The 17,634-nt window shown below is 44.3% G+C and overlaps 1 protein-coding gene across 2 annotated transcripts in view; it reads left to right on the top strand.

Annotated features, from left to right (window-relative positions):
• Positions 1-17,634, top strand: part of FAM167A (family with sequence similarity 167 member A) — an 82,503-nt gene that overhangs the window by 37,548 nt on the left and 27,321 nt on the right. For both annotated transcript variants that reach the window (XM_077291708.1, XM_077291709.1), the window contains exon 2: positions 14,232-14,696. In XM_077291708.1, the coding sequence (XP_077147823.1) occupies positions 14,337-14,696 (360 nt within the window). In that variant the 5' untranslated portion in view covers positions 14,232-14,336. The remainder of the gene's footprint in view (positions 1-14,231; positions 14,697-17,634) is intronic.

Below are 17,634 nucleotides of genomic sequence, written 5' to 3' on the forward strand. Positions count from 1 at the left end.
TCTGAGGAGGATAGAGGGTTCACGGAGCTGTGCATGCCCTTAGAGCTGCAGCTCCCAGAAAGAGACATTTTGAAAGCAGAATTGATTGCAGTGAGCATGAAGGACAGCAAAGCACGGGAGAGGATACCAGAAGGGGACCAGCCCGAGCAGGTTGCCTCCTTCTGAGGCGCAGAACGCCGGTAGCTGGAACACCGAGGTAGTAAGGACCGCTACGCCTTATTTCAGAGACCGGCAGGACAGCTAATTGCACGTTACCTGTCCGCACCTACACCCAGGAGGCACGGTGACATCTACAGAGCCGGGTTATCTAAGAGATCCAATAAACAGGCTCAAGTCACCAGTCATACAGGTTTTGTTCTATCCTATATTGGGGACAGAGAGAGAGAAACATCGCATCTGTGAGACTCTTATGTGAAGCCATAGGCAGTAAGGGACTATACCACTACAGCGCAAGGGAAGGCTATTGATTTCTACCTGGACAAGGGGACTCTGGACTTGCCTCCAAACCGGCCAAACCCTACCTGCCCTGTGATCTGGTGCCCTGGACTGTGGATGCTGAAGTCTTCAGTAAACGAGTTAAAGAGACTGCAAACATGGGTCCTCGTTCTTCACTGCACCTCTCACCATTCTACCATCTACACACTGGGAAGCCCTGGAGATATACTTCACCTGTGGGAAGGTATAACATCTAGCTGCCATCACATCACCCCAGAGGACCCCTTAAAGCAGCGTCGGTCACCTTGACCGAATACCACAGGTGGCGTCATGAATATAAACGTTATCTCTTTAAATACCTTTCCCTTTTACATGGGTGCCCAGGGCCACGGACGGGGTCGCAGCCACCGTGACATCCCCCTGTGAACCGCAGGACCCGGTACTGAGTAACCCCTGGCCTGTGGGGCGACTCATAAGTCCCCTATGTAATTTACATATACTATTATTTTTTTATTTACTTACTACAGTTGTCATACTGTAACTGTATGTGGTTAGAGAAAGGGTCTCTGCACTGTCTCTGGAGCTGGGGCCCTAACTATCCCTGCTACCAAAGGTACCTCTGATGGTGAGGAGGTTTGGGCCACGTGCCTTACTGCTCTCCTGTTATACCCTAAGCTGATGAATGTTCCAACCAAATGGGAATAGGACAATGAGGAAAGCATACACCAAAATGAGCAACAATCTCCAGCAGCAACAATGATCTGCAACTTCAGCACAGCGTCTCCAAGGAGCTAGGAAGAAAAACTTTCTCTAGCAAGGAAGAGAAGGTCTGGCCAGATTTTATAGAGAGAGGAAATGACCAGGTCAGAAACAGCTGAGAGATGGAGCTGCATGTGTCCAACTAGCATAGAAAGGGTAGTTAACCTCTTCAGCACCAAAGGAAACAAAATCCATTGAATATGTAACACGAAACATACAGGCTAAATGGAAGACCTGCAATTCACACTACATAATGATTTTCTAACCCAAGATCTCCCAGTAGGATGTGACACACTTGTAACAACAGGTATATGCTCATTAAGTCTCCATTAAAAAAAACCTGGGTCTCTTTAAATGTCTCATATTGTCTAGTGTAGGGACCATGGGAGCTTCTCAGGAACGTCTTAACCGTAGCTGGAGTCAGGATGCCAGCCTGATTGGCGCTGACCCTTCATCACTTTATGTGATAAAGTGGTAGTCCTTCCAGTGTACACAGCACTCATTATCATATAAAAGTTTCGCTACCATGCACAAACATGTCACCTCTTCGGAATTTGCTGGGACAGCCCAAGTACATTTGTGGTTTCCCAGCAAAAATGGGTGGACTTTGTATAAAATCCATCCAAAAAATAGAATTTTCTCCCTCTGATTGGGTGGGATCAAGGGAAGGATAAAGCATTCCTAAATTGTTAATACCAAGTATAAAATTTGTTGTACATTTCATAAAATTTTTAGATTCTGGCAAATCTGAAATTTGTGGGTTTGTATTTGCACTGGCTTCCATTTTGCTGGACCGATTAAAATGAAAAGTCCCCCGAAAAGATGTTTATTATGCTCTAAGGTCTCTCTAGACCACAAAGCATAAAAAAAAAAGAAATAACTAAAGGGGTTAAAATAAAAAAACACAACACATTATAGTCATCTGTCCTTGGCCGTCATCTGACTACTTACGTCACCTCCGCAACCTCTCCCTGGTCCTACATCTGGCTCTTTTCTGGCCACAGGCCCATGTGGTCATGTGGGAGGTGACACATCTGTGATATCAATGACACCTGTCTGTCATAACAAAACTTACCGCAAAAGCTCGGGTGGAACCAGAGACCCCAATGTTAGACTGGAGAGCTGTGCCGGAGATGACGTACGGAGTTGGGTGAGAGTCAAAGACCGGTGAGTATAATGTGATTTTTTTATATTATAACCCCTTCTGTCATCTTTATGTTTTATGTTTGTGGTCTGAGAGACTTCAAATCATAAAAATGTTGTTTTGGAGGGAAGTTTTAATTTTATTAAGAATGAGTTGAATCTACTGACTGAATCAAGCTAATCGGCCCCCCAAAAATTCATCCCTCTTGGTATGCATGAAGCACACTAAAGAGGCCGTGTCCTTATCAAGGAGCACACTAAGAGGCCGTGTCCTTATCAAGGAGCACACTAAGAGGCCGTGTCCTTATCAAGGAGCACACTAAGAGGCCGTGTCCTTATCAAGGAGCACACTAAGGGTACCGTCACACAGTACCATTTTGATCGCTACGACGGCACGATTTGTGACGTTCTAGCGATATCGTTACGATATCGCAGTGTCTGACACGCAGCAGCGATCCTGCTGAGAATCGTACGTCGTAGCAGATCGTATGGAACTTTCTTTCGTCGCTTGATCACCCGCTGACATCGCTGGATCGTTGTGTGTGACAGCGATCCAGCGATGTGTTCGCTTGTAACCAGGGTAAACATTGGGTAACTAAGCGCAGGGCCGCGCTTAGTAACCCGATGTTTACCCTGGTTACAAGCGTAAACGTAAAAAAAACAAACAGTACATACTTACATTCCGGTGTCTGTCCTCCGGCGTCTCAGCTTCTCTGCACTGTGTAAGCGCCATAGCCGGAAAGCGAGCACAGCGGTGACGTCTGACGTCACCGCTGTGCTTTCCGGCTATGGCGCTTACACAGTGGAGAGAAGCAGAACGCCGGGGACAGACACCGGAATGTAAGTATGTACTGTTTGTTTTTTTTACGTTTACGCTGGTAACCAGGGTAAACATCGGGTTACTAAGCGCGGCCCTGCGCTTAGTTACCCGATGTTTACCCTGGTTACCGGGGACTTCGGCATCGCTCCAGCGCCGTGATTGCAACGTGTGACCGCAGTCTACGACGCTGGAGCGATAATCATACGATCGCTGCGACGTCACGGATCGTGCCGTCGTAGCGATTAAAATGGTACTGTGTGACGGTACCCTAAGAGGCCGTGTCCTTATCAAGGAGCACACTAAGGGTACCGTCACACAGTGGCATTTTTATCGCTACGACGGCACGATTCGTGACGTTCTAGCGATATCGTTACGATCTCGCAGTGTCTGACACGCTACTGCGATCAGGCACCCAGCTGAGAATCGTACGTCGTAGCAGATCGTTTGAAACTTTCTTTCGTCGCTGGATCTCCCGCTGTCATCGCTGGATCGTTGTGTGTGACAGCGATCCAGCGATGCGTTCACTGGTAACCAGGGTAAACATCGGGTTACTAAGCGCGGCCGCGCTTAGTAACCCGATGTTTACCCTGGTTACCAGCGTAAATTTAAAAAAAAAACAAACACTACATACTGACCATCTGATGTCCGTCAGGTCCCTTGCCGTCTGCTTCCTGCTCTGACTGAGATCCGGCCGTACAGTGAGAGCACAGCACAGCAGTGACGTCACCGCTGCGCTCTGCTCTCACTGTACGGCGGCACTGTCAGAGCAGGAAGCAGACGGCAAGGGACCTGACGGACATCAGATGGTCAGTATGTAGTGTTTGGTTTTTTTTACATTTACGCTGGTAACCAGGGTAAACATCGGGTTACTAAGCGCGGCCCTGCACTTAGTAACCCGATGTTTACCCTGGTTACCCGGGTGCTGCAGGGGCACTTCGGCATCGTTGAAGACAGTTTCAACGATGCCGAAGTCGTTCCCCTGATCGTTGGTCGCTGGAGAGAGCTGTCTGTGTGACAGCTCCCCAGCGACCACACAGCGACTTACCAACGATCACGGCCAGGTCGTATCGCTGGTCGTAATCGTTGGTAAATCGCTATGTGAGACGGGGCCTTTAGAGGCCTTGTCCTTATCAAGGAGCACACTAGGAGGCCATGTCCTTATCAAGGAGCACTTAGATGCCGTGTCCTTATCAAGGAGCACACTGAGAGGCCGTGTCCTTATGGTCAGTGGTTGTTGTTGTTGTTTTTTAAATTTTTTTCATTAGTTTCCAGACCCTTGACTGCAGTACCAGGTGGTAATGCCCCAATGGTCACCCCTCAAGACCAATGTCAGACTGGCCTCCTATTTAGCGGTGATTTTGGAACCAATAAGTTGCTTCTAAGATTTATTATAAGATACTTCTCAAATGTATGCCAGTAATTGGTGCGTCAGGTGTTGGTTCTCCTTCAGAGTAACTTGGTGAGTGACCCAGACAGAATTAATCAAGACTCCAATAAAATTAACTTCTTGGCCTTCCAGTTGGAGACAGAATCTCGAGTTTCACTTTGGAAGTTAACACAGATATAATTTGAGTCTCTTCCTCTGACCCCCTCGCACTCTGCTTTTGGGCACACTTGTCCAGGTGAGGCACCTCCAGCACAGTGTCATGTGGCTTTCTCAGGCCTTTCTAGGCTATAGCTCTCCGTGGTGGCATCCAGCTAATCTCTTGCACTCCTCTCCGCATCTTTCACTCCTTCACACAGAGGTTGTGTTACACCAACGGGATGCTTGCCCTCTCAGATCAGCTTTTTGGGCATCTTCGATCCACTGACATACAGATAACAGGAGTCCTACTAACACCCTCAGTAATTACACTTGTATCACAGCAGTAACCTCCATAGCATCTTCAAGATCCACTGTGTCAGCTCACCCAGGTTCACTCACTTCTGTGATCATCACTCACTTCTGTGACCATCACTCACTTCTGTGACCATCACTCCGCCAACACTCCCTCCTAATGGTGGATACTCTCACTCATGGACGGCCGGTCTTTCACATCTGGGAAAGTCACATCTCCCCTTCAGAGCATTTATGTATGTGTTAGTCCCTCCCTTGGCTGCTTGTGGCCTCTGCAAGTGACTTACTACTCGTGATCGTGACCTCTGCAAGTGACACCAGGTGATGGGGAAAACAGACCCATATACACACTGGAAGCAATCTAATTTTTCCGCATATGCACAGCGCCTCGTGTCCTGGTCACGTGCCACTTAGAACTCCAATCAGCTCGACGTATTTTCGCACCTCACTAGCACCAAACACCTACAACCCTCGTGAACTATTTTCTTTAATGTAAAGCAACCTATGCACTAATACCGGGATACTATCTGGATTCAGGCACCAAACACTGACCACTAAAGTCCCTTTTACATCACTTAACTAAGTAACATATTAGTTTGGGTATGGAACAACAAACATGGCGAAAATCGTCTCCTGTGTAAAAGGATGTTACGACCCTTTTACAGGACTTTTCTTTGAGGATTATCCTAATAATGGAAATATTAAAATGATCTATAAATTGTGGGATCCATCTGGGCCGTCATGTCTGACTGTGGGACAGGAGGTTTGCCTTCCAGTCTTTTTTGGGTGTGTATCCTGACAATAGTGATTTCCTTGTCATCCTCCTGAATCGTTCCACCAGGTATCTACTCTATGAATGGTCGTCAGGAGCTTAATGGACTGTTTGTATCTCTGTCACATTTCAAAGGATTCCTGATACTCCCCCGTCTCTCCCCCGCATTGTGAGCATAGGATTCCCACGAGCCATGAAGTGTCTAGACCAGACAGGATGACTATTACTATGTGAAAAGACGGAGAGTTTTATATTGTGCCGAACTATGAAAGCGAGGCCAGGGTCTTCTCTCCAGGTATCTTCTGATGACGTCCGTAATCTGATCACACAGGCAAAGCTTTTAGCTTGGGTTAGAAAAAAAAAGAAAAAGTCCAAGATGCTCCCATTACTGGAATTGTCTATCGTGTAATCCCTTCACAATATAGGGCAGTATTTCTCAACTCCGGTCCTCAAGACCCCCCAACATGTCATGTTTTCAGGATTTCCTTACTATTACACAGGTGAAGGAACTATTGCTTGAGCAGGCGATGAAATTATCACCTGTGCAGTTCTAAGGAAATCCTGAAAACTTGACCTGTTGGTTGGTCTTGAGGACTGGAGTTGAGAAACACTGATATAGGGCATCACTGCCAATCTGGCTGCCGAAGATGGTCCATCAATGTAACGACTAGCTAAGAAGTTCCACCAATGTAACGACTAGCTACAACAGAATATCAGCGGTGATACATTGTTACAGAGCAGTCACATAAGAAAGTTTGTGGATAAACCTCACCCATCACATATATGTATGTTGTTCAATCTGGTTCTTGAACAATCCACTTCATTTTGCATGGATAAAGCTTGTGAGGCATCAAGCAGATTTGTTTGAATTGATTTCATTAAAATAATATCATGGGCATAAAAAGTATCTGACGCAATCTACAATTAAGAGATAACCAGACTCGAAACGCGTCACCTATTTTTCATGCCCATGCTACTATTTTAATGAAGTAACACAATCTAGAAGTTTGAAAAACATTTTTTCATCACTTTGACTATACGGTAGTTGTTGTCAGGCAAGTAGAGGACGAGTCCTGTGTCATTCAACAGCAGGGACCTCTACCTTCAGGTCTTTATCATATGTGTCAGTCCATGATGGAATTAACCCCTTACACCTGATGCCTTGGGCAGTAAGTGTTACCTTTTTTTACCAAGAGCCATACCTTTTTAATGTAGCCATACAATGGCGTGGTTTGTGGGATGACTTGTATTATTCAATGGCACCATTTTTTAGTATGAAACCTTATTGATTAGCTTTTATTAACTCTTTTTTGGGTGCGGAAACAGCTAGTTATGGTTCCACTAGATCGTTTATGAACTTGCTTGTATAATTCAGAGCAATTCTGGCAAACTGAAAAGATGGTAACAAATTGCAGCTTTCAAGACTACACAGGTCTCTTCATCAGGCATAGACTAATAGAAATTCTGAAAAATCACATATTTATACACAACATAGCCCAGAAATAATGCCATAGATAAGACAGGTGACGTGAAGCAGAACTACCATTATGTGAGAGTGATAAACAGTTGTGTCCATAAATATTGGAACAGTTCATAGATAAGGAAGTCTAAATGTTTTATGGTCCTCTGAATGGGTCTGGTTCTGTGTTATGATGCCCCCACATGGTCTGAGGAGTAAATTCCTTAATTGATGTAAAAAGACATAAATCCATGCGACACATTCATTCCTGCACTGAGAGTGCCAAAGGTCACTCATCATCAGTTTATATTCCCAGACTCTTCTGTCTCTCTGAGATTTGAAATTACCCTTTAATACAAGTAATCTCATGTCCATGGTGTTATGATCAGGAAGACAAAAATGTTTGGCCACAGGTACATCTACTCTTTTTTCTCTTATTGTGTGGCGATGAGAGTTCATCCTTGTTCTCAGTTTTTGCCCTGTCTCCTCTACATACAGACCCCCAGTTGGACATTTAGTACAAAAAACTAGGTACACCAGATTAGATGTGATGCAGCTGAAAGTACCTGGGATCTTGTAGTCCTGATGTGAATATAGGTTGAACTCAACACTATGAACCTTTTAGATGCTGTAAACCAGTGGATCTAATAAGCTGAAGGGCCAGAATTGGACTGAACTGTTATCTTCAGATGTTGGAGCAGGAGCTCAGGTGTCTATCAGTATTGCAGCTACACATAACCATTTGTGGCAGCGCGACCTGTGTCGTGGCCAAGATTGCAGATAACCCCCAGCCTTACAATATCACTATCACATGTAAATCCATATAGACAATGTACATTTTTTGAGGTTTCTGCTTGCTGTCATTAGATAAACCATTCTTGTTGACATCTAGAGGCTGAAAACACTCCAGAACTCCCGACATGGATATTTTTCTATCCATTCTAGACTTTTCTCTCTGATTGCCTGGTTACAATGTATCAGGATGTTTACACAACAGAAGATATTTTTAGAATGGATACAATGACAGCAAAGCTTTTACAGGTTTGCAACAAACTGGACAGAAAAAAAAATTGCTTTTTATTGACAGCAAGCAGAGATCTTGGAAATGATAAGGAATTGAAACACAAACTATATTAGGATGTTAGAACTCCCTTTAACCAGTCTCCTAATATTCTCCTAAATGAGGCATGTAGCCATAGCTTTAAGCTTCGTCAGAAAATGAGGGATGAAAAAGTTTCCATTCCTATAAATAAGCAGCAATCTCTGATGTATCGGGGCACATTTGCAGTTTCTCTACAGGTCGCTCCTCCGCACTCATCACTATGTGGAATTGTTCACTCTTCCTATGTCTTAATAATAAGAGCTATGGTAGAAGGCTATGAGGTCATTTTTGTACTTCTACGTGTCTCTGATTTCATATTACCAGTCTCAGTGTGATGTCACCAGTATCAGTGTGATGTCATCAGTGTCAGTGTGATGTCACCAGTCTTAGTGTGATGTCACCAGTATCAGTGTGATGTCATCAGTGTCAGTGTGATGTCACCAGTCTCAGTGTGATGTCACCAGTCTTAGTGTGATGTCACCATTATCAGTGTGATGTCATCAGTGTCAGTGTGATGTCACCAGTCTTAGTGTGATGTCACCAGTATCAGTGTGATGTCATCAGTGTCAGTGTTATGTCACCAGTCTCAGTGTGATGTCATCAGTCTTAGTGTGATGTCACCAGTCTCAGTGTAATGGCACCAGTCTGTGTGATGTCTCCAGTCTCAGTGTGATGTCATCAGTCTCAGTGTGATGTCACCAGTCTTAGTGTGATGTCACCAGTCTGTGTGATGTCTCCAGTCTCAGTGTGATGTCATCAGTCTCAGTGTGATGTCACCAGTCTTAGTGTAATGGCACCAGTCTGTGTGATGTCTCCAGTCTCAGTGTGATGTCATCAGTCTCAGTGTGATGTCACCAGTCTTAGTGTGATGTCACCAGTCTGTGTGATGTCTCCAGTCTCAATGTGATGTCATCAGTCTCAGTGTGATGTCACCAGTCTTAGTGTGATGTCACCAGTCTGTGTGATGTCTCCAGTCTCAGTGTGATGTCATCAGTCTCAGTGTGATGTCACCAGTCTTAGTGTAATGGCACCAGTCTGTGTGATGTCTCCAGTCTCAGTGTGATGTCATCAGTCTCAGTGTGATGTCACCAGTCTTAGTGTGATGTCACCAGTCTGTGTGATGTCTCCAGTCTCAGTGTGATGTCATCAGTCTCAGTGTGATGTCACCAGTCTTAGTGTAATGGCACCAGTCTGTGTGATGTCTCCAGTCTGTGTGATGTCATCAGTGTCAGTGTGATGTCACCAGTCTCAGAGTGATGTCACCAGTCTCAGTGTGATGTCACCAGTCTCAGAGTGATGTCACCAGTCTCAGTGTGATGTCACCAGTCTCAGAGTGATGTCACCAGTCTCAGAGTGATGTCACCAGTCTCAGTGTGATGTCACCAGTCTCAGAGTGATGTCACCAGTCTCAGTGTGATGTCACCAGTCTCTGTGTGATATCACCAGTCTCAGAGTGATGTCACCAGTCTCAGTGTGATGTCACCAGTCTCAGCGTGATGTCACCAGTCTCAGTGTGATATCACCAGTCTCAGTGTGATGTCACCAGTCTCAGTATGATGTCACCAGTCTCAGTGTGATGTCACCAGTCTCAGAGTGATGTCACCAGTCTCAGTGTGATGTCACCAGTCTCAGTGTGATATCACCAGTCTCACAGTGATGTCACCAGTCTCAGTGTGATATCACCAGTCTCAATGTGATGTCACCAGTGTCAGAGTGATGTCACCAGTCTCAGTGTGATGTCACCAGTCTCAGTGTGATGTCACCAGTCTCTGTGTGATATCACCAGTCTCAGCGTAATGACACCAGTGTCAGTGTGATATCACCAGTCTCAATGTGATGTCACCAGTCTCAGAGTGATGTCACCAGTCTCAGTGTGATGTCACCAGTCTCAGTGTGATGTCACCAGTCTCTGTGTGATATCACCAGTCTCAGAGTGATGTCACCAGTCTCAGTGTGATGTCACCAGTCTCAGCGTGATGATACCAGTCTCAGTGTGATATCACCAGTCTCAGTGTGATGTCACCTGTCTCAGTGTGATGTCACCAGTCTCAGTGTGATGTCACCAGTTTCAGCGTGATGTCACCAGTCTCAGTGTGATATCACCAGTCTCAGAGTGATGTCACCAGTCTCAGTGTGATGTCACCAGTCTCAGTGTGATGTCACCAGTTTCAGCGTGATGTCACCAGTGTCAGTGTGATATCACCAGTCTCAGAGTGATGTCACCAGTCTCAGTGTGATGTCACCAGTCTCAGGGTGATGTCACCAGTCTCAGTGTAATGACACCAGTGTCAGTGTGATGTCACCAGTCTCAGTGTAATGACACCAGTGTCAGTGTGATATCACCAGTCTCAATGTGATGTCACCAGTGTCAGTGTGATGTCACCAGTCTCAGTGTGATGTCACCAGTCTCAGCATGATGTCACCAGTCTCAGTGTGATATCACCAGTCTCAGAGTGATGTCACCAGTCTCAGTGTGATGTCACCAGTCTCAGGGTGATGTCACCAGTCTCAGTGTAATGACACCAGTGTCAGTGTGATATCACCAGTCTCAATGTGATGTCACCAGTCTCAGTGTGATATCACCAGTCTCAGCGTAATGACACCAGTGTCAGTGTGATATCACCAGTCTCAATGTGATGTCACCAGTCTCAGAGTGATGTCACCAGTCTCAGTGTGATGTCACCAGTCTCAGTGTGATATCACCAGTCTCAGAGTGATGTCACCAGTCTCAGCGTGATGTTACCAGTCTCAGTGTGATATCACCAGTCTCAGTGTGATGTCACCAGTCTCAGTGTGATGTCACCAGTCTCAGTGTGATGTCACCAGTTTCAGCGTGATGTCACCAGTCTCAGTGTGATATCACCAGTCTCAGAGTGATGTCACCAGTCTCAGGGTGATGTCACCAGTCTCAGTGTGATGTCACCAGTCTCAGTGTAATGACACCAGTGTCAGTGTGATGTCACCAGTCTCAGTGTGATATCACCAGTCTCAATGTGATGTCACCAGTGTCAGTGTGATGTCACCAGTCTCAGTGTGATGTCACCAGTCTCAGCATGATGTCACCAGTCTCAGTGTGATGTCACCAGTCTCAGTGTGATGTCACCAGTTTCAGCGTGATGTCACCAGTCTCAGTGTGATATCACCAGTCTCAGAGTGATGTCACCAGTCTCAATGTGATGTCACCAGTGTCAGTGTGATGTCACCAGTCTCAGTGTGATGTCACCAGTCTCAGTATGATGTCACCAGTCTCAGTGTGATGTCACCAGTCTCAGTGTGATGTCACCAGTTTCAGCGTGATGTCACCAGTCTCAGTGTGATATCACCAGTCTCAGAGTGATGTCACCAGTCTCAGTGTGATGTCACCAGTCTCAGGGTGATGTCACCAGTCTCAGTGTAATGACACCAGTGTCAGTGTGATATCACCAGTCTCAATGTGATGTCACCAGTGTCAGTGTGATGTCACCAGTCTCAGTGTGATGTCACCAGTCTCAGCATGATGTCACCAGTCTCAGCGTGATGTCACCAGTCTCAGCATGATGTCACCAGTGTCAGTGTGATGTCACCAGTCTCAGTGTGATGTCACCAGTGTCAGTGTGATGTCACCAGTCTCAGTGTGATGTCACCAGTGTCAGTGTGATGTCACCAGTCTCAGTGTGATGTCACCAGTCTCAGTGTGATATCACCAGTCTCAGAGTGATGTCACCAGTCTCAGTGTGATATCACCAGTCTCAGAGTGATGTCACCAGTCTCAGTGTGATGTCACCAGCCTCAGTGTGATGTCACCAGTCTCAGTGTGATGTCACCAGCCTCAGTGTGATGTCACCAGTCTCAGTGTGATGTCACCAGTCTCAGTGTAATGGCACCAGTTGCAGTATGATGTCACCAGTCTCAGCGTGATGTCACCAGTCTCAGTGTAATGGCACCAGTCTCAGTGTGATGTCACCAGTCTCAGTGTGATGTCACCAGTCTCAGCGTGATGTCACCAGTCTCAGTGTGATGTCACCAGTGTCAGTGTGATGTCACCAGTGTCAGTGTGATGTCACCAGTCTCAGTGGGATGTCACCAGTGTCAGTGTGATGTCACCAGTCTCAGTATGATGTCACCAGTCTCAGTGTGATGTCACCAGTCTCAGTGTGATGTCACCAGTTTCAGCGTGATGTCACCAGTCTCAGTGTGATATCACCAGTCTCAGTGTAATGACACCAGTGTCAGTGTGATATCACCAGCCTCAATGTGATGTCACCAGTGTCAGTGTGATATCACCAGTCTCATTGTGATGTCACCAGTCTCAGTGTGATATCACCAGTCTCAATGTGATGTCACCAGCCTCAGTGTGATGTCACCAGTCTCAGTGTGATGTCACCAGTCTCAGTGTGATGTCACCAGTCTCAGAGTGATGTCACCAGTCTCAGTGTGATGTCACCAGCCTCAGTGTGATGTCACCAGTCTCAGTGTGATGTCACCAGTCTCAGTGTAATGGCACCAGTTGCAGTATGATGTCACCAGTCTCAGCGTGATGTCACCAGTCTCAGTGTAATGGCACCAGTCTCAGTGTGATGTCACCAGTCTCAGTGTGATGTCACCAGTCTCAGCGTGATGTCACCAGTCTCAGTGTGATGTCACCAGTGTCAGTGTGATGTCACCAGTGTCAGTGTGATGTCACCAGTCTCAGTGGGATGTCATGGCCCAGCAGTTCAGGTTGGTCTTAGTCTTCTCTTGGATGACATAGTCGTACACAGTCTATTTCTCCAGTAAGAGCTCATTATTTTCACCATTACTGCAGTCGTCTTTCCTACAAGCCGTGTAATCTTACACTATGTAAATAATATTGAGTAAACAGCACTGAACCTGCCAGGACCTCGGATATTGTATATATACTGTATATATGTATGTCTGCAAACCAGGAACACAAAAGCTCTTCCACGTCTTCCCACAAATACAGTTTTCTATTCACATATTGTAATAATATTGTCCGGCATCAGAGTCCTGGAGACTGGAGGGAATATATTTATTACAGGTATGAATATTATCATAATTACTGTTGTAGGATACGTACAGTGTGTGCTATGTTTATGGAATAGCTGCAAAGAATACTTAAAGGGTAACTAGACTTTTACATCTTTTTCTGTCATGTTTTGTCCTTGTTTAGTACTGTTCATTGATGGGGGTCCAAAAAAAGAAAAGAAAAAAAGCAGTGTTTCCTCCGTCACCTCCTTTTGTCTTCATTTATTGGGAAAATTTTTTTTTTTTATCTCTTTCTGAAAATGTCTGATTTAGTTCATGGAGAAAATGGGAAGAGTTTGTGAATTTGGCTAATGTCCTTCTCATCTATATGGGGGTACTTTTAACCTGCTCTAGAAAAACGCGCATCCAAAACTTTTCCCAGAGTCTTCTGAACTAAAATGTATGGTACTGTATGAAAAGTCAGCTCCTTCTTCCCCTCTCACAGCATTCTTACAAAAACTGCAGCATCTTCTCCCTCCTCCCCCCTTACTTCTCCTGTAATAGCTACTCTATGACAAACATGTAAGTGATATATATGATGTTTGCAAAAACTTATGATTTAGGTAATGAAAGAAATGAGAAAATATGTGTGTCAATATTTGGTAGGATATGATCCTACTGTGCATGAATGTGAGAATCAGGTGCAGATTGGAAGATTGAAGGAGATCAACATTCTGCATCCTGTCGAGCCGTGTCATCATTAAATTCCTTTCCCTAACAATAACCTTAAAAATATCCATCGTCTATTGACTATGTCTGCATCATTTAATTGTTTATTTTTGCAAAACCAGAAAATCCTGATACATTGTTTCTTTTAATGAATTCTTGATCGGTCACTTGTTTCATTATATTTGCCTAACGAGTCATTTAATTACATCATTTACCACTTTGTTATTTCAGATGCCGCAATAAAGCTGGTGAGCCAGCGTAGTCCGATAAGAAGCTTCTCCGGGATCGTCAGGAGGCATGATGTGGACCGTATGACCATTCCTACCACAATCAGTCATGTCATTACCAAAGATACAAATTGAGGAACCAGAAGATGAAGCTGAAGGAAACTCGGACCCGCCAACCGATGACCATCTACGAAACTTGAAGGCTCTGACTGAGAAATTGAGGTTAGAGACTAGGAGACCATCTTATCTGGAATGGAGGGCAAGACTGGAGGATGAACCTTGGAAAAGCCCAAATCCTCCCATGGAGAAAGAGGTAGAAGAACAAAAACAGACTGGAGTGGAAATATCCTCAACCCTAGAGATGGAACAGGTCCAGAAGACCATGAGTGTTCCGAAAGAAAGCAACATGGGGAAGATTCATGGCTTTGATAGCATCGATGAGGCTCTAGTTTGGCTCAGGAAAGAGCTGGTAAGTTGCCTTCCATTCTCAGGTTTCTGATGACTACTGTAAAAATTCTGCTGTGTAAAAAAGACGATGCATTAGCTGTAAGAGGATTATCATGTCGGAGATGGTGTAACAAGCTTAAATCACCACTTAGAGCCATGTAAATGATCCACAGCATCAATCTTACGGTATATGCTAGGAGGCACCAGGAGATGATATTCCACTGACCTTCCACCAAGGTCCTAAGTCAACCATTTGCTAATGGGGTCAGGCATTTGTGGCCAATAAACTCTTGTCCTTACTTAACACGGTATCTCATCGTAGCCATTTTATATCATAAATATCTGATAAATGTGTTTTTGAGAATGGGTTCCAGTGGTTTCCGAGTCCTACCGGAATGCACCGCAGATTTCGGGAACTTTCATGGAAGCTAACGGAGGTTTGCCTTAAAGGAGGTTCTCGATATTTCCAAAGTATCAAAGCAAGTATCCTTGTCTTAAAGGAATGTATTTGACATAAGCTGCTGAGCTCAGTGGTTGGCTGCAGCGGTGATGTGCACTTTAGTTGTGACAGAATATGGCCAAAATCTAGAGACCGGAGAAATGGCGGAGAGTCAGCGTTGGACCCGGAGGGTGTGCACTATCTTGTTTATTGTATTACATCTATGTAATTGTTTTGGCAACCAAGTTTGTGAAAGTGGAAAATTATTTTAAATGCTTCCCCATGTGTGATGTAATTGTACGATGCACATTGAGTGCCAGTATAAAAGCTGAGCGTGCACCAGATCTGGGAAATACCTGCTCAAGGCGTCCAGCACTGCCATCCTACTCCTCCTCCGAAGCCCAGCTGGTGGCTGTGCTTCATAGAATACAGATGTATTGCAGTATATAGATCAAATGATCGCAGGTTCAAGTCACATAAGGGACTAGAAAAATAAAATCAGAAAAGTTTTGCTTTTATTTTAATGTAAAGAAAAAAATGCAATATGAATATATATATATATATATATATATATATATATATATATATAAACTCGATTCAACCTTTTTTTCCCCTTTTAATAAGAAAGAAATAAAAAATGAAACATTTGTTATTGCAAAAAAACTAAATTAACTTGTGCTATAAATGCTATAAAAAAGAAAAGAGAAAAGCCAGAATTATGGGGAATTTTTGTTGCCACACCTCCCCAAAGAATGCAATGTAAAAGCAAATAGAACCCAGAATGGTATCAATAAAAGAAAAAAAAACAAAAAACAAACCCTCACACAGCTCCTTCAACGTACAAAAATAGCTGAGCGACTAGATATAAGCATTAGTATGTGGCAGAGATTATCGTCCTCTCCTCGGTGATATATGATAGGCACGGCCCAAATTATGTTTATGGGGAGATTGGGGAAGGTAGTTTATTTGAGTAATTTTAATGGGAGTAGTTGTTCCTGTGTAGTGAGGGTTGTAATTATACTTTTGTTACTTCATAAGAGTAATTATCATATTATATGATAATAACAGATGTTACAGTGTGATAAACTGGTCATTTGTTACATTGTTATCAATGCAAAACACAAGGAGCTGCTGTTTCCACTTCCCAATTTTTGACTGTTTTTGAATGTGAAGATTAACAGAGAATCATCTAAAGGTGTATGTAGATCAGCGATTTATTGGGATTAGATAAAACGCTTTCTTCTAGAAATAGTGCCGCTCATATATATGGGCTGTAAGTGGAACTACAGCCTGACCAGATTTAAAGAGTAACAGGCGATTTTTTTTATTTTTTTTTCTCCATAAATTAATAGTACAAGTGAAAATAAGATACTTTGTAATATTTTCTATCAAAGAAATCTGCTTCTTTCTCCTCCAGCCTGGCCAGCAAGTAACATTCTATTTTTTTCCTCCATAAATCAATAGTAGAAGTGAAAATAAGATACTTTCTTATCAGGGAAATCTGCTTCTTTCTCATCCAGGACTGACCATTAATTCTCAAAATTCTGAGTTTATGGGCAAAATGTGTCTTCAGTGAACACAGATTTTCCCATTACTGAAATAAATGACTGATGGTGCTCTTAAAATTCTGTGGAGAACTGCAGGAGAATGTCTGTCTCTATGGAGACCTGGACGAGAACTTGCAGTAGAATGTCTGTCTCTATGGAGACCTGCACGAGAACTTGCAGTAGAATGTCTGTCTCTATGGAGACCTGCACGAGAACTTGCAGCAGAATGTCTGTCTCTATGGAGACCTACACGAGAACTTGCAGCAGAATGTCTGTCTCTATGGAGAATTGCAGGAGAACTTGCAGCAGAATGTCTCTACGGAGAATTGCAGGAGATCTTGCAGCAGAATGTCTGTCTCTATGGAGAATTGCAGGAGAACTTGCAGCAGAATGTCTCTATGGAGAATTGCAGGAGATCTTGCAGCAGAATGTCTGTCTCTATGGAGAACTGCAGGAGAACTTGCAGCAGAATGTCTGTCTCTATGGAGAACTGCAGGAGAACTTGCAGCAGAATGTCTGTCTCTATGGAGAACTGCAGGAGAACTTGCAGCAGAATGTCTGTCTCTATGGAGAACTACAGGAGAACTTGCAGCAGAATGTCTGTCTCTATGGAGAACTGCAGGAGAACTTGCAGCAGAATGTCTGTCTCTATGGAGAATTGCAGGAGAACTTGCTGCAGAATGTCTGTCTCTATGGAGAACTGCAGGAGAAACTGCAGCAGAATGTTTGTCTCTATGGAGAATTGCAGGAGAACTTGCAGCAGAATGTCTGTCTCTACTGAGACCTGCAGGAGAAACTGCAGCAGAATTTCAGTCTCCGAGGAGAATTGCAGGAGAACTTGCAGCAGAATGTATGTCTCTATGGAAAACTGCAGGAGGACTTGTAGCTGAATGTCTGTCTCTGCCTCTAGCTCTTCCTTATATAGAATTTTAAAAGCACCAACTGTCATCTTCTGTCTCAACAATGGGAAAATA

Source organism: Ranitomeya variabilis, chromosome 2 (assembly GCF_051348905.1).
Source record: "Ranitomeya variabilis isolate aRanVar5 chromosome 2, aRanVar5.hap1, whole genome shotgun sequence".
NCBI classification, from domain to species: domain Eukaryota; kingdom Metazoa; phylum Chordata; class Amphibia; order Anura; family Dendrobatidae; genus Ranitomeya; species Ranitomeya variabilis.